General features: G+C 38.3%; 1 protein-coding gene across 6 annotated transcripts in view; it reads right to left on the minus strand.

Annotated features, from left to right (window-relative positions):
- The window catches only part of LOC140735965 (pleckstrin homology domain-containing family G member 4B-like), a 231,519-nt gene that overhangs the window by 114,726 nt on the left and 90,509 nt on the right, over window positions 1–26,284 (minus strand). For all 6 annotated transcript variants that reach the window (XR_012100852.1, XR_012100851.1, XM_073061594.1 and 3 more), the window contains exon 3: window positions 6,153–7,479. Coding sequence is in view for 4 of the 6 variants with exons in the window: in XM_073061594.1 (XP_072917695.1) it covers window positions 6,153–7,479 (1,327 nt within the window). In the remaining 2 variants the exon portion in view is untranslated. The remainder of the gene's footprint in view (window positions 1–6,152; window positions 7,480–26,284) is intronic.

The raw sequence follows: 26,284 nt of genomic DNA on the forward strand, positions 1-26,284 counted from the left end.
TTCAATTATATTTCTTTATTTTCTTGCCAATGAGAGAAAATGGACCTCAAGATAGTATACAATGTGGTGACATATATATACTTCATAATAAATTTACTTTGTGGAACTTTGAACTCAAATATCCTTTTGAATTTGGCTATATATGGAGCATTGATTTCATTGCTGGATACAACCTTGCAGATACAGTAAGTGTTTCGCTCTAGTGCAAAAAACTTCAGTGGTATGCATAATTTTAAAACTTCATCCAACAAAACAAAAACAATTGGCAGCCCCTTAACTGTTGGCCTTTTGCAAGAGAATATAAAACTGACTCACCAAGATTTGGATATTTGCAAACTGTTGGACATGAATCTAGGTGCACAGAGAGTTTGGCCATCCTTAAACTGAAAGCAAAGTGACTACCTTTGCCACATTTCACTGCACCATGAATGGTTTTGTCATGATACCAGAGACCAGAGGGCACAGCCTCAGAATACAAGGACTTCCCTTTCGAACAGAGATGAGGAGGAATAGTTTGAGCCAGAGGGCGGTGGATTTGTGGAATTCATTGCCCATGACAGATGTGGAGGCCAAGTAACTGGGTGTATTTAAAGTAGGATTTGATAGGTTCTCGATTAGTAAGGGCACCAAAGGTTCAGGGAAAAGGCAGGAGTATAGGATTGAGAGGGATAATACATGAGCCAGGAGCAGACTTGATGGGCTGAATGCTGTAATTCTTACAGCCTTTTGGTACCAGTGTCAAAATGAATAACTAGGGCACAGGTCACTTACTAGCAGTATGTCTTGTTCTAGATTTAGTATCATACAGTTTACTGTCCTAAAGATAATCAGGAAACTATATTTGGAACTGTATCCAGAGATCCTACATACCTCTCATTCCACACTGCTTGAAGCTTAGAAGCATCTGCAATGGGTTTAAAATTACCGAACTATCATCAAAAATAACCATGGTCAGTTGGTTCACTTTCTTAGTCCCTTTGTACAAATGTATTGTTTGAATTTGGATACTTGCTGTTTTGAATGGCATTTGTGTGGCCTGACAGATAGATGCACTGCAAAACTTAGTAATGAATCACACTGACCATGAGCTTTAGTGACTTAGTCGAGATTAAGGTAGCTATGTGGCATTTGGTTAATGTCTCTCGGGCAGCTGAGCACCATTAGCTAGATTTCTCTTCCTTCTACTATTGGATGACAATTGGGAGAGTGCTTGGCATTAAACCTGAAAACAAACATGAAGAGGTATAAATCGCTTTAAAAATTCAATAGTCTGTTAGGACTCGTTGTCTGGTTTCTACAGAGATATTGGCCAAGAAGTATGTCAACATCGAATTGATACTCAGGGCCACAGTTACTCAGTTCAAAGGATGCAGGCTGCTTCTTACAGAACCACAAATATGTAAGTGTGAAGGCTTTCTGCAGAAAGGAAATTTTAGCAAGAAAATATACAGAGAATCAAATGTCCTCTTGATACAGCCCTTTCATTTGTGAATTTAAAAATGGGAGAGGAAAGCCAGCTGGATAATTCAGCAACATTTCAGTTAAATGTATAATAATATTTTGATAGTCTTAACTTTTACAGCCCTGGAATATTTATAAGTTTGCTTCTATATTTCAAACTTCTAGCATGTGGAAAGAGAAGGATGCCAGGAAATGGTCTCTCAAGGAACATTTCTACTTTGGCATCTTACAGTGGAGATATAGGGCTGAATTACAAACAGCTGAGAATAGTTTAACATTGAAATGCAGAAGGAATCTCGTACATTTGTGGTTCTAAACCAAACTCTATTCAGGTAACAGCCTGAAGCATTTATACGAAGGAACTGGAATATAATCAGAAAGGAAAAACATTTGAGTGTTGGCTGGATGGTCTGTTGTAAGTTATGTTACTTAAGCCTTGGAGAATGTGTGTGAGTCTAAATGGACAGCCTCAGGCATGGGTGTCTGGTATCAAAATGGATGTTGCAATATCTTCCTTTACTCCTCGTTGTTGCCTTGTTATGATTTTGGAAGGAGCTTCGTACAGGATGATGGTATCAGTTAATCTCATCAGTCTTTAGCTTTAAGTCAAAGTATTTGATTGAAATCTTTGAACCAGGGGAGGTTAATTGATTCATGAATGACTGTACCAAGGAATAGAATAGGTGAACTACTCATCCAAAAAATAAAATATTGGTAATCCCTGCAAGAAAGCTGATGCCATACCACGCATCATTCTATCATTTACAACATAGTTATGATCCATATTCAAAACTTAAAAGCACAGCTTAACTTAAAATCACATAGATGACTTCTGTATTTTATCCCCAGAACCTTGCACTACTAAACAAAGTGATCTGACATTTTAATTCTGAGCTTGTTTTATTCAACACGTATGACTAGAGTTTATTAGCAGAAATAGGCCACTCATCCCCTTTAGACCTGTTCCAAATCTCAATAAAGGTATGGCTAACCTGATTTTAAACTCAACCCATGGTAACCTTTCACACCTTTGTTAATTACGTATCTTCCTACCGTCATCTTAAAGATTGCTTTCTTAAAGAGAGTTTGAGATTTCTAAGCAAGATTCATTTTATCTCTTTCTTAATTGGGTGCCCTTTATTTTAAACAGTAACCCCTATTTCTGTATCCTTCCACAAGAGGAAACATATATTCCATATCTGCCCTGTCAAGATTGCTTAGAATTATACCTCAGAAACTTCTCATTTGTTCTTCAAAATTCCAGTGGCCTAGGCTATCCAACTTTTCCTCATAAGGCATCCCTTCCATTCCAGACATTGATTAAGTAAACTGTCTTTGAACTACTTGCAATGGATTAACCAAGGAGATTAAACTTGTCCAACGCACTCCAGTTAAGGGCTCAAAACACTTGACCTCTCTATCTGCTTCATCATGGCCACTCACCTTACTGTCTGCCTGCACTGCACGTTCTCTGTAACTCTTGCCCTTTATTCTGCATCCTGTTACTGTTTTCCCTTGTACTCACTCAGTGCATGGTTGTAATAAAATGATTTACATGTGAAACAGCATTTTTCACTATACCTCGGTACTTGTGATAATAATAAACCAATCTTGCCAGTTTAACTGAAACAAGACTGCCTTACTTTTATATTTAATTCCTTTAGAAGTAAATACTGATATGAGGTTTTTAAATTATTTACCCACCTGTATATTACCCTGTACACATTACCACTACCACAAAACAACAAATTTCACAATATATGCCAGTGATAATAAACCTGATTCTGATTCTTTTGCAAACCAGGCACCAAGACACCCAGATCCCTTTCCATCTCAGAACCCTGCAATCTGTCAAATTTAGATGATATGTTTCTCCTTATTTTTCCCACTCTGCCTCTGCGTTCCTGGGTGTCCACATCTCAGATGATTTTGTGGAGATGTCAACACATTGACACAGTCATGAAGAAAGCTCGACCTCATTAGGATTTTGAGGAGATTTTGTCTGTCACCAAAGACTCTAATGAATTTCTACAGATCTGCAGTGGGGAGCTTTCTGACTGGTTGCATCACTGCCTGGTACGGAGGTTCCAATACACAAGACTGCAAAGGACTGAGAGGATTGTGCACTCAGCCAGTTTCATCAGTGGCCTCCACACCATCAAGGACGTCTTCGAAAGGCGGTTCTTCAAGAAGGTGACATCATTCACTCAGATCCTTTACTATCAAAGGTGTGTCCTCTTCTCATTACTCACATTGGGAGGAGCTACAGAAGCCTGAAGATCTACACTCAATAATCCAGGAAGAGCTTGTTCCCTCAGATTTCAGTACGGCCCATTAAGACTACATCATTATTCTTCTCTTCTGCATTATTTATTTATGTAATTTATGGTCTTTACACTCTACTGCTGCCGCAAAACAACAATTAATGTCATATAAATTGGTAAAAATAAACCTGATTCTGATTGAAAATGGACCAATTTTACATTTTGTCACACACACTCTCCCTTTGCCAAATCTTGCTCATTTGCTCTACCTATCTAATGCCTCCTAATGACCTCTTCACAATTTACATTTCTATCTATTTTAGTGTTATTAATTAATTTTGCAGCTATTATGTCAGTGCATCCATCCAAGTCATTTCATCCATCCAGAAAAAGTTGAATTTTCTGTCAAGTGCAATATGATTTCCAGTGATATGCATTGCCTGGGTGAGCACAGCATCAAAGACGTTGAAGAAGATTGTTACCATCTACAGGAGGCACTACAGTAAGGTTTCTGAGACTGCACCTTCTAATCTCACCACCTCTACCAGCAAGAAGGATGAGACCAGCAAACGCACGGGAGCCAACACCACACGAAAGTCGCCCTCCAAGCTACACACCATCCTAGCTTGTAAATATATCACCTTTGCTTCCTCCAGAACCCTGGAATTCCCTCCTAAACAGCTCCGTGGGTACACGCACACCTCAAAAACTGCAGAAGTTCAGAGAGGCATCTCTCCACCACCTTCTCAAGGGCAACTATGGATGGGCAATTAATTGTTGGCTCAGTCCACATCCCTTTGATGATTAAAACAAGTGTGTAGTTTAAGAATCTAAGAGGTTACTTTTAATGCTTACTGAAGCTTCTCCCCTAACCAGACTATGTTTGGTTTGCATTCAGTATTTTCCTCTCAGAGGTATGATTTAAATAACTGTTAGGATGAAATATGGAACAATATATTGGACAATGCTGGGTAACAAATTAAATGCACACTCACTTCCCACAGCTCGGCTTTAATAGACCCCTGGGAAAGATATAGCTTCCAACATTCCCTAATAAACTACAGAGTAGAAAAGCAGAAATATGGATCCTGGTTTTAGCTCCCACCACCTAACAGACAATGAGCCGTATTGTAGTTATAAGGATGCCAGCAGTCTCCCTCTTCAAAATCATGTACCACTCGTGCTTCAGAACAAAAGATTTCAACATAAACAAAATAGTAGATGAATGTTCATGTTAATCGGTGTTCATTGAAAACTTCAGAATGAGATCAGGGAAGGCATTAACTGGCCATCTCTTGTATTAATGTATTGTTAAAGGTGTATTCCTGCCACTTTATGCATGGTTGAGGACATTTCTGTGCCATCACTTAATATCCTAACCTTCTGTCACTTAATATTCAGTAGTACATTCAGGGAGCCATCCCTCAACACCGGAACAACAGAGTTTTGGACGTCTGGAGTTCGTGTTCGGAATAGCCGGCAGTAATATTTAAAAGGGTTCTGCCAGTCGGGATGTGTTCCCAGTATAAACACATAATTCTGCACAGTTACCCCACATTCGAATGTAAACACATAATTCTGCACCGCTGCCTGTCTACATTCAAATATTAAAGTTAGTTAGGTGATTATAACCATTGAAATTGTAGTTAATTGTTTAAAAAGTTTGAAACATTGTGTGAGGAGAGGAGAACTAAACTTTCTCTAGGAGATCTGATGAGCAGAATAAAAACTTCTGAATCTCCCAGTTACAGACTCCGTGTGGCTCAGTTCATGGCCTTACGGCCTCAGAGACTTGAGATTGTTTACAACCTAAAGTACTGGCTAGGTAGAGTTTTCAGTTTCTCTATTCTATCTTTCAAGATCTGAGGTTAGAGTTAATACAAATTCTCAATTGCTACAGAACAGCCAAAAACTTCTGTAGGGGTGCACATCCTAATTCTGACCCAAACACAAAGTACATTGCAGATGCCGAGGTCAAAGCAACACGTACAACACGCTGGAGGAACTCAGCAGGTCGGGCAGCATCCGTGGAAACGAGCAGTCAATGTTTTGGGCCAAGACCTGATGAAGGGTCTCGGCCCAAAGCGTTGACTGCTCGTTTCCACAGATGCTGCCCGACCTGTTGAGTTCTTCCAGCATGTTGTACTGATTCTGACCCAGTCAGCTAGCTCTGAAATACTACCTGAATTCCAATATATTTTACAGTCAGCCTCTTCTTTTACTTATTCTGCCATCTGTTCACTTGGTATCAATGATCCACAATTCTTTCAAGTCTGCATTAAGTTCAGAAGGAATAATCTCATTGTTATAAAGTGTGAAATTTCTGAAAACACAGGAAAGTATTACTTGCAGTGCAACATCATGATCCTGAGAACATTTTGCTTTGTTTCTTTGTTTCTGTTAAAGACAAAGTAATCCTGTTTTTACCTTTTCCTTGGTATTTATGTCGACGATTTCTTGGAGATATGTAACCAGCTGAAAACCTCTTTGCAGTTTCTGCACTCTTCCTGCCGAGCTGGGGTTCAGAGGATGCTGTATCACCAGCAGACAGGCCTGATCTTGTGCCGTCGGGAACTGCAGGTTTGGGGAGAGAGTCTGGAGATGCTGATCCTGTATGAGGATCAAGTTTAGCTACAGGTTGACAGGGCACCTTAGCAGAATTGAACGATGGAACCGAGTGCACCACGGATTTGTCCTTATTTGTAGTACTGCATGAAGGTGCATTGGCAGATCTGGCAGAACTTTTGGGTTCCTGGCTTTTCCTGTAACAGACTGGGCTCTTTGAATCACTGCTGAGCTTGTGGTTAGTCAAGAAATCTTTCCTGTCCTCAGCGGAAGCTTCTGCCTCCTGAAAGCTGAACCCAAAGTTCAAAGGGTTTTGCAGGGCTTCAATGTAAGACTCACGATAACGACACTTTATCCCTTGGTTTTCAAAGTCTCTGTTCGACCTTCTGCTTAGGCATGGTGTGCAAGGTTCAGTTGCAAACCTGATGGTCCCTCCACATGCCCATGTTCCATTGACAGGAACCACCGAAGATTCACCTTTCTTCGCTGGAAGCAGTGCAGTCCTGTTATCAGAGCATTTTTCCTTAGAAAACATCATTAAGTCCACATAATCTCCTTCAAGGTTTTCATTGGAGAGTTCATATTGATTTGGGGACATCACTCCCAATTTCGTGGGCTGGTGACTTAAACATTTCACACCTTCTTTTTGTCCCAGATTAGGCAAAGGATTTTTGTTTTTTTTGGTATCGGAGTCCGGCTCAGAAGCCCAAAGTGAATGATCATTCTCCATACCTGTCTGCAAAGTCATCTCAGCAGAACCACCGCTGTACTCTGTTTCCTGAACAGAATGAGTCCTGTGCCCAGATGGGTCTGTAACTTTGCTTTTGTTTACAAATTCGGGGTTGACTATTTTAGACCAAAGCTCTTTCACAACGCCATTATCCGTGGCTAGTAGGCAAGTGTGCAACGGTATTCCAGAATGTTCACTGTTTATCGTTTCCAGCCACTCAGCTGTAAAGATATTGGTGTAAGTTACTTCTGGTATCAGCTTCTCGTCCACACTGCGGAGGTCCCTGCCCAAGCATTTCAACACAATCCGAGCAGCCTGCTTCCCGACAGGTACGATCTGCAGATAGAAATCCCCGGGTCGCAGGAGAAAGATGTTGAATGATGACAGCTGCACCACTACCTTCTCATGGAGACAAAGAGGCCAGCCTTCGTGACGGAACAAGAGATTTGAATATTCAGCCTGAGGGAGAAAGACATTGAAATCTAATTAGTAGGAAACTCACTGTAACAAAATATTTACAGGAAAGCAACCTACTGTGGGTAGCCACTAAGCCACTTCAGCAGATTCTTAACATGGAGAAGTGCTATTACTTGTGCACTTGCACAGGCAGTCTCTTTGGGAATTGCCCCTTTCCCACCTCTTGTGATCCTAACCTGCAGAGTCCTGCAGCATGAAGACACCAATCACACTTGCACAGTTATATCACTTGTGCTGATTTTGTCAAATTGTACTGTTTGTGTCTTGAGAGATAAAGGACAGTAACAGACCCTTCCAGGCAAACAAGGGGGGGTTTGCACCGTCCAGTTGCATCCATGTAACTACGGTAATTAATCTACTGATCTGCCTGTTTTGCAATGTGGGAGGGAAGTGGAGCACCCAGAGGAAACTGTGTCATGGGGAAAATGTATAAACTCCTTACAGACAATGGCAGGAATTGGACAAAGATTGATGGACAACTGCTGTGCTACTGTGCTGCCCCTTATTGTACCCAAGTGTTTGGATGTTCTTAGCTGGCTCAGATCTATCAAATAAGTTCACAGTGCCAGACCTGAATACGCAATCTATACTAAGGGTAATTTCAAAGCCTTTAAGTGCTTGTGGGTGTGTGCATTATTGCTTTTAGACTGAAAGGAGCAGTGGACTCACCGAAGATACAGGCATTTTCATTAATCACATAACCAGCAAGCATGCACCATTACTGATTATTGCAAATGAAGTTTTAAACTCGGACTTTTGATCATGGAATAAGGACTGTTTAGGCCATGGCATAACTATCAAAGTACTTTTTGTTCCCTTTTTCTACTCATATCTAATAATCACAATAGATTAAACAATAATGGAAGTTTACAACCTTCTCTTAACTCATAGACTCCTCTTGAATCCTGCAAAATTCTCAAAGGGACTTGACGGGAGAGATGCGAGAGTACATTTCCCCTGGCTGAGGAGTCTAAAACTAGGGGTAAGGTCTTATATTAAGGGTGGACTACTTAGGTCTGAGACGAGAGGACAGTTCTTGGCCCAGAGCGTGAATCTTTGGGATTCTCCACCTTGGATGCTGTGCAGCACAATTTTCTGAGTTCTTTCTAAATGGTATTGGGATAGATTTCTGAAAAGTAAGGGAATCAAGAGATGTGGAAGCAATACAGGTACAGGATTAACAATAGCCTTGATGAATAACAAAGAAGGCTCAAAGGTGAGCTGAGCTGCCAGCTCTTATGTCCTTATCTAGGAGCCAAGAGCTTCTGTTCCTGTTTGCTGAGTCACTTCCTGAAGTCTGCCCTGGACCTAACCCAGACGCATTGAAAGATGAAATGCTAGAAACACTCAGGAAGTCAAGCCCCATATGAGAAACAGCCTCAATAATTCAGGTCAGAGATCCTCCATCAGAGTGACCCAGCATTTTCTGTTTATGCGTCACCTTTCTGTAACTTTGTGTGGATTTTAATTTAAATCATTACAGCACAGAAACAAATCCTTTAGCCCATCTAGTCTGTGTTGATCAGTTATTCTCCGTAGTCCCATCAACTCGCACCTTGACCATCGTCTTCCATACATCTCCCAACCATCGAAACATCTCTTCAATGTTGCAATCAAACCCACATCCACCACTTCCTCTGGCAGCTCACTCCACACTCACTTCACTCCCTGAGTGAAGAAGTTCCCTCGAATATTTCACCTTTCACCCATAACCCCTGACCACTAGTTCTAGTCTCACCTAACCTCAACGGGAACAAAGCTCGCTTGCATTTACTCTGTCTATACCCACCATAATTTTGTATACGTCTTTCAAATCTCCCCCTCATTTTCCTACGCTCCAGGAAATAAACTTCTAACTTATTCAACTTTTCCCCGTAACGCAGATCTTCAAGTCCTAGCAACATCCTTGTAAATTTTATCTGTACTCTTTCAATCTTGGTGAAATCTTTCCTTAGGCAGGTGACCAGAACTGCATGCAATACTCCAAGGATGGTCTCACCAGCATCTCATACAACGTCAACATAACATCACAACTCCTGTACTCAGTATTTTGATTTATGGGCCAATGTGCCGAAAGCTTTGTTTATTACCCTATTTACCTGGGACACCATTTTCAAGGAATTATAAATCGCTTCCCCAGATTCTTGTCTTATCACACTCCACAGTGGCAAACATTTGCTGTGTAAGTTCTGCCCTGGTTTGTCCTTCCAAAGTGCAACATCTCACATGTCTGTATTAACTATCATCTGTGTCTGAATTAAATTTATTTTGTGCGACAGAGCAGTGGAAGAAGTTTGAGGGGGAAAACGTCCTGTTTCTGCTCTTATTCCAATACTCCTCTGTTTTTTTGTTCTCGAAGGCTGGTCCTTCCTGTAGCTTATCTTAATATGCACCAGAAGTAATATTGTTAAGAGTTTCCATTAGTCTGTGGCAGCAGAATGCTCCAGAAACTGTCCCCACCAGGGGCAGCTGAGAGTACTTAAACACCCCCCCCCCCCCCACCTACCACTGGACTCACCCCTATGGCTACACTCAGGTCTGAGTAAGTTGGGACCTTCCTCCTAGGAGCTGCCCCAGAACTGGGGCTAACCCTGAGGTGCAACAGGCTATCAGGAAAGTGGTTCCTGAGGCCAGAGCCCCACTCAATCCCCAACACGATTCTAACAATTTGCTGCTGTCAAAGGCTACAGATCACATGCATTAATATAAAAAAACACAATTTGATTTAAATAATCATGCAATCTTAAAAGTTTCTTCCCCCAAGCAATTAATCTGATTATTTTATGGTTTGCCCCCCACCCACCCCTCTATTTCTCCCATCATTGCTGCACTGAAAATACTTTAAATATACAAGGCTGGTAACTGACACAAAATGCTGGAGGAACTTCATCAGCATTGATAAAGGGTCTCAGCCTGAAATATCGACTGTTTACTCTTTTTCACAGATGCTGCCTGGATCTCGGCCCAAAATATCGACTGTTTACTTTTTTCCATAGATGCTGCCTGGCTTGCTGAGTTCCTCCAGCATTTTGTGTGTATTACTTTGATTTCCAGCATCTGCAGATTTTCTCTTGTTTGAAATATATAAGGCTTACTTTGTAAATACATGCTGGTATTTATTTATTTAAGCATATTTAATTCCTTATACATACTTTAACATCTAACTTAATTTTATATAACTCTTTAGTCTTTATAGTTGTTGAATGGTGTTTTTTTTTGTTGCATGTTGTGCCCTGACCAACACACCACTGCAAATTCTTCGTACTTGTGTAAATGTATACGGTGAATAAAGTTGATCCTTTATCTTTGATCCTGAAGTATTAAATATATATAACTGCAGAATTGCTTACTCAAACTTAGTATAAGGCATTAAATTAAATAAACAAGCCATTCATCAAATGAGGCCACGTGCAAATATTAGTCAAATCTGGTACAAAGCTGAGGGGCCAGATGAAAAGGCAGCTAGTTCATCAGTCATGAGTGTACAGTGCAAAGCATTGAAAAGTTAAAATGAATTACAATAAGTAAACCAACAAACAAATAAAAAAATGGATGGGTTAATTAATTAATTAACAGTGCCAAAGAGGAAGAGTGAGCTCGTGTTCATGGGTTCACTGACCATTCAGAAACATGATGGCAGAGAGGGTGAAGCTGTTCCTAAAACATTGATGGGAGGACTTCAAGCTCCTGTATCACATCCCTGATGGTAGTAATGATAAGAAGGCATGTCCTGAATGGACAGAGTCCTTACTGAAGGATGCCACCTTCTTGACCCACTGCTTTTGAAGATGTCTTTGATGGTGGAGAGTCTTGTGCCCATGATTGAGCTGAATGAGTCTACAACCCTCTGGAGTCTCTTGCGATCCTATGCATCGATGTGTACCATACCCAGAAATTCCCAGAGAACTGATTCCATTAAAAGACAGGGGGATATCCATGAATGTTATTGATATGGATTTCCAGGATAGATTTGAAAAAATCGTTCATGAAAGACTATTTGCTGAAGTTATTAATGATAGAATCAAGAGCAAATTATTGATCTGGATAAGAAATTTTCCAAACCACAGGAAGAAATATGGACAATGGGCAAGGATTTAAACAGTCATGAGGCACCTCACTGTGTATATGGGTGATAGGGATAGAATTATTCACTAGAACATATTTGTTGTGGTACAGAAAGACAAGTATTCCACATGCTAATGATGCAAAACTGAACATTGTTGCAAGAAATGAAGATGAAATATTAAATCACTAAAAATAATAATAGTAAGGTAAATTAGTGAAAATGTGGCAAATGGATTTGAATGCAAACAAATGTGAGGTCATCCATGTTGAAGGTAAAATAGAGGACTTGCTAAATAGTGAAAAGCAATTGAAATGCCAAAGAGACTGAAGGTTCCATGTGCACATATGATCTATCATTCATGCATGGTTATAGAATCAGAGAGAAAGTTAGATGCTTGGCTTTGTATCTGCAGATTTTCATTCAAAGAGGCAGAAATTAAGATGCTAGTTGGAACACATCTTCAGCACTGGAACCAGTTCTATATATCACATTTGAAGAAGATATCATTGACTGCACAACACATACAAAATGCTGGAGGAACTCAGCAGGCCAGGCAGCATCCATGGCAAAAAGTATAGTCAACGTTTCGGCCCAAAAAGTCATTTGTACTCTTTGCCATAGATGCTGCCTGGCCTGCTGAGTTCCTCCAGCATTTTGTCTGTGTTGCTCAGATTTCCAGCATCGCGGATTTTCTCTTGTGTGAGGTAGAATTAACTTGAAGTCCAGCATTGATTTTGTCTCCAAGGGTGAAATTAAAGATATTCAATTCAATTTTTTTTAAAGAAAGTTAGATGTGCTTCCTGGAATTTGGATGATTAGGTGGTGATTTGATTGAAGTTTTCAAGATGTAAAGGGAATAATAGAAGAGATAAAGTTAAACCAATCATAGAAGAGGGGATTATAGTCTCAAAATTAGAGTCAAGCTTTTCACAAAAATTTGTTAAGAAACACTTCTATTTTCAAAGAGTGGATAAATTTGGAGAACATTTTGGAATTAGCAATTAGCGAACTACAGTAATTAGCAATTATAGTAACTTCTAATAACATATGTGTGACTGACAAAGATGGGCAGACAGTTTGCTTATGAATCAGTCATCTTGCCTGAAGTGATAGAGCAGCTCTGTGCCTAGATTACTGCAGCAGAGGGAATACATAACAGTCAAGTCTTGTGGCAGTTCTAGCCAGTTTGCTTACGGTAGTTGGCGAGCTGAACGGGAATCTCTTTGAATTTGCGAAGAATATTGGGAAGGTTGTCCATAAACAGAACAGCAGCTGAAACTGCTCAATCTGCATTGATACAAGTGTTGGCTTAATTTATCTGTTGTTGTGTTTCCCTCTTACTTAACTGGCATATTTCTGACTCACAAAATACTTCCACTGGCACAGTTAAACAGAGAACAGATTTGTGAATTGGTGAAAAATTGTGTTCCAGCTAGCTTAGAAGACCACTTGGTTTATATTAGGGATAGCTTTGTAAACCATAAAATTGAGAGCATAAAAATACCAATGATCCCCTGATCATTTTCACTGGCTGGCAGCTGGCGCACACTCCCGCAGAATAATTTCCTCTCAAGCTGTTCCAGTGAGGAGTGTGCATGGGTTTTAGAAGGCAGAGTGAACCACGGGGGGAAAAAAATTACAATTTCATCTGCAGGAAAACTCTCATCCAGCAATAAAAGCACATGAGAAATAGTTTATTTATTTTTGATATGTGGGTTTGTCTTGTTCAAACCTAACTTTCATTTATCAGAATCAGACTCTATTCTTGCCCACCATATTTTCAGCTTCTAAGCCCCAGGAGGAAATTCTGCCCCTGAATTTCTTGCAGTTCAGTCTCATTTTTATCCCCTTTATGTCTGGTTCACAAAATATTTTTTCAGTAAACTTTTGCTTTCCTTATCCTCCTGAAGTTATTCAGAGAAAATCAATACACTAAAGAAGCTATATAGAGTCACAGAGCAATACCACAGTTACAGGCCATTCGGCCCGACCACTCCGTGCCAGCTAGTTCCAATTTCTTGCATTCAGCCCAAATCCCTCCAAAGCCCATTCCTATCCAAGTGCTTATTAAATTATTGTACCTGCCTCAACCACTTCCTCTGGAAACTCATTCCATAGACTCACTACACTCTTCATGAATATGTTGCCCTTCATGTCTCTTTTAAGTCTTTCTCCTCTCACCTTAAACATGCCCATTAGTTATGTACTCCCCTACCCTGGGAGGAAGATTGATACCATCCACCTTGTTTATGCCTCTCATAATTTTACATGTTTCTGTAAGGTAACACCTCATTCTTCTACATTCCAAAGAATAAAAACTTAGCCTGGCCAAACTCTCCTTATAACTCAGGCCCTCTAGTCCTAGCAGCATCCTCGCAAATCTTTTCTGCACTCTTTCTAATTTAACAGCCTCTTTCCTACAACAAGATGTCCAAAACTGCCTATAGTACTCCAAGTGCAGACTCACCAATGACTTGTACAACTGCCATAATGTTCTAGCTTCTGTGCTGAGATACAAGTTAATATTGTTGGAATTAAAGTCAAATTTTTAACCTGTGTTGCTAACTTTTCAGTAGTAATGGCTTGAAAACAAGAATTGGGATATTATTTAAGATTATAATGAGTAATTGTAAGCAGGGGCTATTCACAAGAGAAAGAAAAGCACCAGACAACTAATGGAGCTAAAAGTTGCTCATCTTTGGCCCTGAACTCATTGGAGTTTAGAAAGTTGAGGCTGGCCTTCTTGAAGTATAGATTCTGAAGAAGATCGATGGCGCTGACGCCAAGAGGACACTTTACCTGGTAGTGGTATCCGACGCTCGTCGGCATAGTTTTAAGAATCAGGGGTAATTTATTTAAGACGAGGATGAGGTGGAGTTTTTATTCTCTTTCTGAGGACTGTGAATCCTCTTCCCCAGGCAACTGTGGAGCTGCATATTTGAACCTATTCAGGTTAGAGTCTGACAGAGTATTGAACAAAAAGCAAGAAATTGAGGATGGGGAGAGACTGGAAAAGTGATGCTGAGGACAAGGATGAAGCAGGCAAGGAAGATTCTGCAGATGCTGGAAATCAAGAGAGAGCAACACCTACAAAATACTGGAGGAGCCTAGCCAGTCAGGCGGCAGCACCCAAGGAAAGAAATAAATAGCCGAAGTTTTGAGCTGAGGCCCTTCATCAGGACCGTACTTTGGTCTTCAGTTCTCATGAAGGGTTTCATGGGGAGATTTGGCGTGGTGGTAATCACTACTGGATCAGTAATCCAGAGACCCAGTTACACACTGGGGACATGAGTTCAAATCCCACCATGGCAGATGGTGAACTTGAAGTTAAAAAAATATCTGATTGCCATGAAACCATGTTGATTGTTGTAAAAACCCATCTGGAATGTCCTTTAGGGGAGGAATCCTGCCATCCTTACCTGGTCTGGCCTGTATGTGACTCCAGACCCACAGCAATGTGACTGACTCTTAAAAAATAGGGATGGGCAATAAATGCTGGCATAGCTGGCAACGCCCACATCCCGTAAATAAGTAAGTTAAAGAAAAACATGAGACATTGACCCTTTATTTCTCTCCACTGATATTGCCTGACCTGATGAGACCCTCCAGCATCTCGTGGATGAAACAGATACAACCTTACTGACACACACACAAAATGTTGGAGGAACTCAGTAGGTCAGGAAGCATTAATGGAAATGAAGAAACAGTCACTGTTACGGGCCGAGATCCTTCATCAGGACTGGAAAGCAAGGGGTAAGATGCCAGGATAAGAAGATGTGGGGGACGGGAAGGAGTAAAAGCTACATGGTGATAGGTGAAGCCATGTGGGTGGGGAGGTAGGGTGAAGTAAGATGCTGGGCAGTGATAGATAAAGAGCTGGAGGAAAAAGAACCTGATAGGAGTGGAGAGTAGACTATAGGAGAAATGAAAGGTGGAGGGGTGCCAGGAGGAGGTGATAGGCAGGTGAGGAGAAGAGGGGGGTCAGAAGGAGAAAGTGAAGAAGAGGAAAGGGGAGGGGGAAAATTACCAGAAGCTGGAGAAATCGATGTTCATGCCAATAGGTTGGAGGCTACCTAGACAGAATATAATGTGCTTCTCCTCCAACCTTATTTAACAGCAAAGGGGATTTGAGGTGCTGAGTGATGTACTGCTGCCCCTATTTCTTTGGTTAAAGTCAGTAGCCACTTTATTAGGTACACCTGTACACCTGTATGTTAACGCAAATATTTAATCAGCCAATCATGTGGCATCAACTCAGTGCACAATGACATGCAGATATAGTCAAGTCAGAGGGGCGTAAGAAAGTGTAGGAAAGGGAGTTTAAGGGAGAGGGAGAGAATTGGACCTGGGTTGTGGCAGCGAAGTTTAGAGGTGTCAGAGATGTCAGGAAGTGGTAAAGAAGACAGAGGTAGTGCATGGGAGATGATATTAGGTGATAGGAGCTGTATAGAGGAAGGTGAATGTCAGGTTTCTGCGAAACAGAAAAATGACCAGTGAATTGAGGATTATAGTGGCTTATTGTCTAGTGATGAAGGATTTAAACAAAATAAGAAAGAAAGAGTTTAAGGTATTACTAAGTTTTGAATGTAGATCTGTTTCTGATATCAATCTGATTGGATTAACTAGAATTTGAAAGAAGTATTAGGAGATATTGCGAGTGTAAGACCTTTAAGAGATGGGTGTTCATAGTGTTTTGTAAAGATAATAAGCAAAGTGAGAAAGCTTTAGGATTAAAAACTTTGGGTGGAAGGAAAGTTACATCAAAGATTTATATTGAACAACAATGGCTTTGGGGAGTAACCATGGAGATGTCTCCAGATGTATCCCTGGACCAAGTAAAAAATAATTTAGTTGGGAGGGAAAGCTGTAGATACTAATGTTTAAAAGGTTTTTGTGGAAGAGTAAGAATAGATAGCTTATTGGTGTTGACTAAATTTGATGGAAAAAAGTTGCTGGATAGGGTTAATTTAGGTTATATGAGTTTTATGGATCAAGTCTATGTGCTGCCCCCTCTGCAATGTTTTCAATGCCGGAGGTTCCGATCATGCAGCAGCTGTGTGCAGGGGTAAAAAGCAAAGTGGTAGATATGGTGGAGAACATGATTGTGGTAATTGTGGAGAAGGCATAAGGCCAAAATGTAGCAATTGTGAAGGGGAACACAGCTCTGCTTATGCAGGGTGTTTAGTATATAAGAAAGCTATGGAAGTGCAGCATGTTCAGGTAGCAATGACATACCATATGCAGTGGTTCTTCAGTAAGTACAGAAGACTGGACCAAATGAACCGATCAATTTTCAGAATACAGATAGATTAAAGTCAGTGTGTAAAGTGCATATTTAAATAAAGGATGCATTGATTGCTAATAAACTAAAGTTTCTTACTTTCATGGTAGATGTGCTAAATTGTACAGCACAAGCTAAAAGTAGGACAGAAAAAAATAATTTATATTAAAAGCTACAGGAAAAAAACATCTAGAGATAAAAGACTTAACTCTAGAAGTTATTAATGGTGCTTGACAAGGAAGGATAAGTAATACTTAGACTTCAAAGAATGATTGTTTATATTTTTTCTTTTTTCTTTTCTTTTTTACACTGGAATGCTGGAAGTTTGTTAGCTAATGGTCAGAGGAGGGATGTTCATGTTTTTATTTCTAATTTTTCCTTTTTTCCCCTTTTTTTAAAATCCTACAATGGAATGCTAGAAATTTGTTACCTAATGGTCAGGGGATTTTAATTTTCATAGTACTATGTGCGGTTGTAATGGCACAAATGTGAAAGGGATGGTGGAGGAAGACTTTCTGGAAGAAAATATTTGGTGAGCTTGAATGATACATGATAGGTAACAGTAATGCATCTTATATTGGTCTGACAACTGCCAACAAACACTGCTAGAAGAAGAACAAGATGTTCAATTGTTGTTCAGACCAAACATCAGAATGGGGAAGAAACATGATCTAAACAACTTTGACCATGGAGTGATTGTTGGTGCCAGACGAGGTGGTTTGAGTATCTTAGAAATTGCTGACCTTCTGGGATTTTCATGCTCAACTGTCTCTGGAGTTTACAGAGAATGGTGCAAAAAAACAGAAAAAAAACATCCAGTGAGCAGCAGTTCTGCAGTTGAAAATGCTTTGTTAAGGGAGGTCAGTGGAGAATGGCCAGACTGACAGGAAGGCTGCAGTAACTCAAATATCGACACGTTACTATAGTGGTGTGCAGAAGTGCATCTCAGAATGCATATTGAACCTTGAATGGATGGACCACAGCAGCAGAAGGTTTCCCTCCTGTACCTAATAAAGTGGACACTGAGTGTATGTGATCAAAACATAACGTGCCAGGACTACAGAGCAGGTTCAGCTACGACTGATAAAGGGAAGAAATGAATTAGCATTTTGAATGAAGACCTCAGCAAATGCCAATTGATTTGAAAAGAGCTTGAGCCAATGCAGGATCTTGAGACAGTTTGGCAGACTGCAGAGTTTAATGCATCAAACAGCTGAGGGCAGAATTAGCACCCACATGCAATGCTTGCTCGCTGCTGAACAAAAATAGAAATATGCTGCTAATCAGTGAGAATTAGGTAAAGAAGAAATGCTTCTTGTTGAAATGCGTTCCATTCTGTAGAGGCAGACATAATATTCAGCTAGTGGGAATCACTGGGGACTCTGTGCGGAGTAATAGTTTTCAGATTGCTATTTTTGAAATTCTGGCAACATTACTGTTCACAGTAGTTAATTAATGTTCTCCAAAAGGAAGCTTCTTTCCAACATAAACAGAAAATAAACTTTCACCTTCAATAAATTTGGAACTGATTTGGACTGCATGTTCAAGCTGAATCATTGTATTTCTGTGGTGTATCCGCCAAACAACAAATAAATCATCTGGATTTGATATAGTTATTTTCCTCTTGTTGGCTAGGAAGAGTGTAAAAGCTGGTTCCAAGTGTCCAGCTGCATATCCCACTAACAATGTCTGCATTCAACATTCCTCTGGTCATGGGCCAGAGTGCTGGAGTTTTACTAGCACACCCGCCTCTCATGTACAGTGAAGTGTAAGGATTGTGTGGAGCATGGTTCAGGAGATGATGTTGAAACTGGTAATGTTTCCCCTCTTGTCTTAATGCAGCAATTAGTATGGATTATTCTCAAACTAATCAGGTCGCAGCCATGCAAAAGTTAAACCAGTTTGAAATCAGACAACAATTCGACAATTATGCTAAAACAGGTCACAAGGCAGAGTCTGTGGGAAAAGGAAACAGGCAATTGTACGGTGAGGACTGCTAGTATGAGGTTAAACTACTTTGTAGCACAAAAGCCAGAGTGTATTCCATCACAAACAACCTGTACACTTACTGTGGGAATAAGAAGTTAAATTAAAACATTCCATTTGCTCAATCCAGTTACAAATAAAAGAGTGAAACCTGTGAATACTGCCCTCTCGATAATGGTGCACTACATCTTCTGGAGTTGGCATATTCCTATGGTGCAACATTCTCCTTGCAATGGAATTCAGTAAACAATCAGGAGAGCTTGCCAAGTACTCTTTTGCTCCAAGACCCTAAACTCCTTTATAGGGAAACACAGTGAGTATTGTTAAAGTCAACTCAAATTAATTTGCGTCAACTTTTAACAAACCCCACAGTGTCACTTATGTGGAGGATTTCTGTGGTGTATCCACAGTTTGCATTTCACTTTTATTAGAATAAATGTCTCTCAGCCCTCATTTTCAAAAGTGATCTGCATTGATGATCAGCATTAACTAATGCAGATCTAAACATCTTCAAACTGATCACATCATCCAAATAGGATTCATGAAGTAAGTTCTTCCAGCTTTCTGATTTCATAGACCTATTTGAGAGGAATTATTGTCTGCAAACATGTTAAGACTTATTTTGGGAAAATAATGGCTTCAAGCCCTAATTTCTTTATTCACAAAGACAATTAAACTCAGTATAAAATCCAAAGGATATTGCTTAGGTTCAAGTATCAGTTCACCTACACCTTGATCAGAGCTACTGGGAAGAATGTTTTGCATTTTTATAGCTATGTTACTTGGAAAATTATGAACAAATGCCTTAATTAAGACTTTAGAAGCTTCCAAGTAAATCTTTGCATAAATCATTAATAATCTGCTTGCTTGTACTCATCCAGGTGAATCCATGTGCAGCCAGTGTAATCAAAGACCCCACCCACCCTGCACCTTCTCCCTTCTCCCCTCTCCCACTAAGCAGAAGATACAAATCCTCAAAGCCTGTATCAGAATAAGTTTAAATAGTTCTCCAGGACCATGAGTTGGACTTTTGACCTCACAATCTACCTTGTTATGATCTTGCAGCTTGTTACTTATCGGCACTGGACTTTTTCTTTTCTTTTTAAATCTTTTTATTGATTTTTAGAACATAACATAAGTAAAATATAGTACAAAAAAACATTTGAGAGTACACAATAGATTCATTAATAATCAATTATATATTATCAATGTAAAAAAGTCTCCCAAACTTATAATATTAATATGAAGAATTTAAGACAAAAAGCACAAAAAAAAACCCCAAAAAGAAGAAGAAAAAAAAACAATATATAAAAAAAAACTAACATGGGCAATTGTATAATGTTAAGTACACACAGCAGTGCCAATGACTCCGAACCTCCATTTATACAATTCAGGATGGTAGCAATAAGGTTCAGGATCAGACCATTTAACTCACATGAAAATGTTGAATAAATGGTCTCCAAGTTTCCTCAAATTTAACTGAGGAGTTAAAGACCACACTTCTAATTTTTTCTAAACTCAAACAGGAAATGGTTTGAGAGAGCCACTGAAATACAGTTGGAGGATTAATTTCTTTCCAGTTCAATAAAATAGATCTTCTAGCCAATAGTGTAGCAAATGCAATCATTCGCTGAGAAGAAGCAGATAAACACATATTATCTATCATAGGTAGACCAAAAATTGCAGTAAAAGGATGTGGTTGAAGATTAATATTTAAAACTCTTGAAATGATATTAAAAATATCCTTCCAATAGCTTTGTAAACAAGGACAAGACCAAAACATATGAGTCAATGTAGCAATATCAGAATGACATCTATCACAGGTTGGATTAACATAAGAATAAAATCGAGCAATTTTATTTTTAGACATATGGGCTCTATGTACAACCTTAAATTGTATTAGAGCATGTTTAGCACAAATAGAGGATGAGTTTACCAATAATAAAAATTTTTCCCATTGCTCAGTAGATATAGGGCAATGCAATTCTTCCTGCCATTCCTTCTTAATTTTTTCTGATATATCCGGCTGTATCTTCATAATCATATTGTAAATGATAGCTACTAAACCCTTTTGATAAGGATTAAGAGTTAGAATTCTCTCTGTAATGTCCAGTGGACATTCTTTCGAAAAAGACTTTAATTCATTATATAAAAAATTTCTAATTTGTAAGTATCTAAAAAAATGGGTTTTAGGTAAATTGTATTTGTTAGATAGCTGTTCAAAGGACATAATGTTATCATCCAAATACAGGTCACGAAAACATTTTATACCTTTTGTTTTCCATAGGAAAAAAGCCTGATCTATAAATGATGGCCGAAAGAAATAATTAGATGTTATAGGACTTGACAGTATAAACTTATTCAAGCCAAAAGATTTACGAAATTGAAACCAGATTCGTAATGTATACTTAACTATGGGATTAGTTATCTGTTTATTAATTTTGAGTAACGAAAAAGGAAGTGAAGATCCTAAGATTGAGATCAATGAGAAATCTTGCACAGATTTACATTCCAAATTTACCCATTGTGGGCCAGCTACTGTAGTCAATTCTTGTGTCCAAAATATCAAATACCGTATATTAACTGCCCAGTAGTAAAATCTTAGGTTTGGTAAAGCCAAGCCGCCCTCTTTCTTTGACTTCTGTAAATATTTTTTACCTAATCTAGGATTTTTGTTCTGCCACAAATAGGAAGATATTTTAGAGTCAACCATATCAAAAAAAGATTTAGGAATAAAAATTGGTAATGCTTGAAATAAATATAGAAATTTAGGTAATATCATCATCTTAATGGCGTTAATTCTGCCTACCAAAGACAAAGAAAGTGGGGACCATCTATTAGCAAGTTGCTTAATTTGGTCTATTAAGGGGAAAAAATTAGTTTTAAACAAATCTTTATGTTTTTTAGTAATTTTAATACCTAAATAGGTAAAATAATCTGTAACGATTCTATATGGTACATGATTATAAATTGGAATATACATATTTAATGGAAAAAGTTCACTCTTATTAAAATTCAATTTATAACCAGAAAAATTACTAAATTGAGCAAGTAAAGAAGAAATAGCAGGAATAGATTTTTCAGGATCAGATATATATAATAATAAATCGTCCGCATATAATGATACCTTATACATCGCCTCTCCACGGGTAATGCCTAAAATATTGGGTGATTCACGAATAGCTATAGCCAAAGGTTCTAAAGCAATATCAAATAATAAAGGGCTCAAAGGACAACCTTGTCTTGTACCGCGAAATAATTGAAAGAAAGGGGATTTTTGATTATTGGTAAAAACCGAAGCTAAAGGTTTATGATATATTAACTTAATCCATGATATAAATTTTGATCCAAAATTGAAATGTTGCAATGTATTGAATAAATATGACCATTCGACTCTATCAAATGCTTTTTCGGCATCCAAAGAGATAATACATTCAGGAATTTTAGATGTAGAGGTATAAGCAATATTAATTAATTTTCTAATGTTAAAAGATGAATAGCGATTTTTAATAAATCCGGTCTGATCCTCAGAAATAATCCGAGGTAATATATTTTCTAATCTAATAGCTAAAATTTTACTAAAAATCTTAAAATCCGTATTCAGCAAAGATATAGGACGATAGGATGCACATTCAGTCGGGTCTTTGTCTTTTTTAAGAATTAAAGAAATAGAAGCTTCATAAAAAGATTGTGGTAATTTACCTATACTTAATGCATCTTTAAAAATTTTACAAAGCCAAGGAGAAAGTATAGAAGAAAAGGATTTAAAAAATTCTGCGGAAAAACCATCTGGACCTGAAGCTTTACCCGAGTTCATTGAAAAAATAGCCTTTTCTATTTCAGACTCGGTAATAGGTGTATCCAAAAATACGTTATCTTCAACAGTTACTTTTGGAATATTCAATTTCCCTAAAAATTCATTCATAATAGAAGAGTCCTTAGTACATTCTGATTGATATAAAGAATTATAAAAATCTTGAAAGGCTTTATTTATCTCTTTATGGTCAATCGTCAAAGTACCATCTTGTTTACGAATCCTAGTAATTTGTCGCTTATCTGAAGCAATTTTCAATTGATTAGCTAGTAGTTTACCTGACTTATCTCCATATGTATAAAATTGAGCCTTCGATTTAATTAACTGACTTTCAATCGAGGAGGTTAATAGTAAACTATGTTCCATTTGGAGTTCCACTCTTTCTTTATAAAGTTCTTTACTAGGAGTTGATGAGTAGATCTTATCAATTGCCTTAATTTTATCAACTAATGTTGATATTTTGGAATTAGTTCGTTTCCTAACTCCAGCAGAATATGAAATAATCTGTCCACGAATATATGCCTTAAAAGTATCCCATAAAATTCCACTAGAGATCTCTGCTGTAGAATTTATTGAGAAAAACAAATCAATTTGCTGTTTAATAAAGCTAATAAAGTCAGAGTCCTGCAAAAGAACAGGATTAAGCCTCCAACTTTTCGTACTAATATATGAATCCGTCACCTTAATAGATAACTTCAAAGGTGCATGATCAGATATGGTAATTGAGTCATATTTACAATCCATGACATCTGTAAGTAAATGCTGATCAATGAAAAAGTAATCAATTCTTGAATAACTATGATAAACATGGGAAAAATATGAAAACTCTTTGTCATTAGGGTGTAAAAAACGCCAAATCTCACAAATAGCTGAATCAACCATAAAGGAATTAATAAGAGAAGCCGATTTGTTCGGCAAAATTTGAATGGGCTTGGACCTATCCATCACAGGGTTTAAACAACAATTAAAATCTCCGCCCATTATCAATCTATATTGATTCAAATTGGGAAAGGATGTAAATAAACATTTAAAAAATTCAGGACAATCAGTATTTGGAGCATAAACATTAACTAGAAGAACTTTTTGATTACAAAGTAAACCAGTAATAAGCAAAAATCTACCGTGCGGATCTGAAATTGTTTCATGATGTATAAAAGCAGTAGATGAGTCTATAAAAATAGACACACCTCTCACTTTAGCTTGCACATTTGAGTGGTATTGTTGGCCCTTCCAGAACCTAAACAAGCGCTGACTATCCATCTTCCTTACATGAGTCTCTTGTATAAAGATAACATTAGCATTCATTCTATGGAATACATTGAATACTTTTTTCCGTTTGATCGGATGATTTAAACCATTAGTATTCCAAGAAACGAAATTAATAGTCTTAACCATCATGACAGTATATATTATAGTTAATACATAAGTTCGAAAGAAAAGTGAACTCATGAACCCGGAAGAAGGAAGTAAGTTCAAAAGGAAACCGGAAGTCATAGCACTGCAGCCATTTTTGTAGTTTCATATGCGCCCAAAAAATAAAACTAAGCAAAAAGCAAGCAAAAAACAAAAAAAGAAAGAAAAATCCCCCTCCCACCACCCTTGAAACCCCAAGAAAAAAGCCAAAAAAGGCAAGCGAGCAAGCTAATACTAAAACTACCCCCATGTCTCAAGACGGCAACTCAAACGTAATAGAGTTAAGAAAATACACACAACCCACATTATAAAAAGGGTAATACTACAAAAGTTAAAATATAAAATTAGTGTTATAAATGTATATAAACAAAAAAGTTAAAAGAAAAGAATTAAAACAATAAATAAAAGTTTCAAACTTTCAAATACATCAAAACAGTTATGACGCTCCAAACACTGGAGTCAGTCGGAAAGAAGAAACGCCATTTTTTTTTTCTCTCTCTCAGTTTTAATATTCAGATGTTAAAAGTATAAAGGAAAGCGTATATCGTTTTTTATTTAAAAAAAAAGAAAAACAAAAGAGAAACCCTAATCGGTCATTTTCAACGCAAATAGATTAATAATATGAAAAACTATAAAATCGGCATAAACCTAGCAGAGAAAAAAAGCTTTAATCGTATATAAAAAGTATATGCAAGCCATATAAAAAAAAAAGGACCCATATATCAAACCATAATAGATCCAAATTTATAGGCTAAATTACACTGATCAGCCCAATAGAATGTCATTGATCCAGGAAACCTTGAGCATCCGCAGGCGATTTAAACAGCCGAACAGTTCCATCATCCAGGGCGACTCTCAGATGTGCTGGGAATAACAGCGCTTGCTTGTAGCCTTTCTGGTGGAAATTCGACATAACCGATCTGAAAGCCAGCCTAGCCCGTAATACTTCTGGGCTATAGTCTTCCAAGATACGAAACTTGAAATTTTGATGGATAATCATACCTTTTTTACGAGCCAGACGGATCAAGCGATCTTTGATATGAGGATAGTGAATCCTCAAAATTATGTGCCGCGGTTTCGAAGTTGAACTTGCATAAAATCTTGTTACCCGATGTGCTCGATCGATTATTGGGGAGGGATCCAGGACCTCTTTGCCCAGGACATCCACTAGAAATTTAGAGAAGAAAACGGTAAGATCACCGCTTTCAAATCCTTCCGGGATCCCAATTAACCGGAGATTTTGCCTTCGAGAGCGATTTTCCAAATCCGTAATTTTAACTTTATGACGATCCATCTGTTGAGAAGTCGAGGTTTGCTCTTCTTGTATCTTTTCAATCATACGATCTTTCTTACGAGCGGCTTCTTCAAGAGCCAAAATGCTTGCCTGTTGTTTTTGTGATTCCAGTGAAAGTTCCAAAAACTTTTCTTCGAGTGATTTCAAACGATCGTCATACTTCGAAAGCCTTAGGAATAATTTTTCCTGCATCTCTTCAAATTTAGTTTCCACAATCTTCGCAACTGCTTCTAAAGGTACCAAGTCTTTCGACTGTTTCGATTCTTTTGCTTTAGACATTTCAGCAAGTTGAGAATAATTCAAATAGTTTAGAAAGAAGAATTCAGCATATTTAACCCCTTTAGAATAAGTTTAAGGGGTGTTTATAGGCTAAAAAAAACGTAAAAGTTTTGGAGCAAAGCCTAAGTGCGGTTTACTCCATGAGCGCCATCTTGAGAATCCACTGGACTTTTTCTGTAGCCGCTACACATGATTCTGTAGTATTAGTGTTTTATCTTGTGTCTACCTCTCTGATCTGTGTGATAAATTAATTTATATGAAAGCTGTATACATCTGTGCCTTTCATCTGAGTACATGTGACAATAATAAATCAATTTCAATTCCAATTCCAATTCCAATAAGGAAGCAGTATTAGTCAAAGAAACATGGTGTAAAATGAAGCTTATGTTATTGACTGAAGCTAACTTTGGACTCTTGTTAGTTGTTCCTTCTGATGATTTGCACCCAGTTTAATTATGCATTCTAATCCTTCTATATCTGAGTGCAACAGTATTCCTAAGTCTCCATCTAGGACTAGCATGACTGACAGTAGTGAAAACTGACGGGGAAGCTACTGACATGATGAAGGAAGCCTGAACACTGCCAAAGTTGGAGGATCTTCATTGCTGCCCTAAACGTCAGTGGAGTAACAGCAGTAAATTTAGGATAATGCAT

Source organism: Hemitrygon akajei, chromosome 11 (genome assembly GCF_048418815.1).
Source record: "Hemitrygon akajei chromosome 11, sHemAka1.3, whole genome shotgun sequence".
Classification (NCBI taxonomy): domain Eukaryota; kingdom Metazoa; phylum Chordata; class Chondrichthyes; order Myliobatiformes; family Dasyatidae; genus Hemitrygon; species Hemitrygon akajei.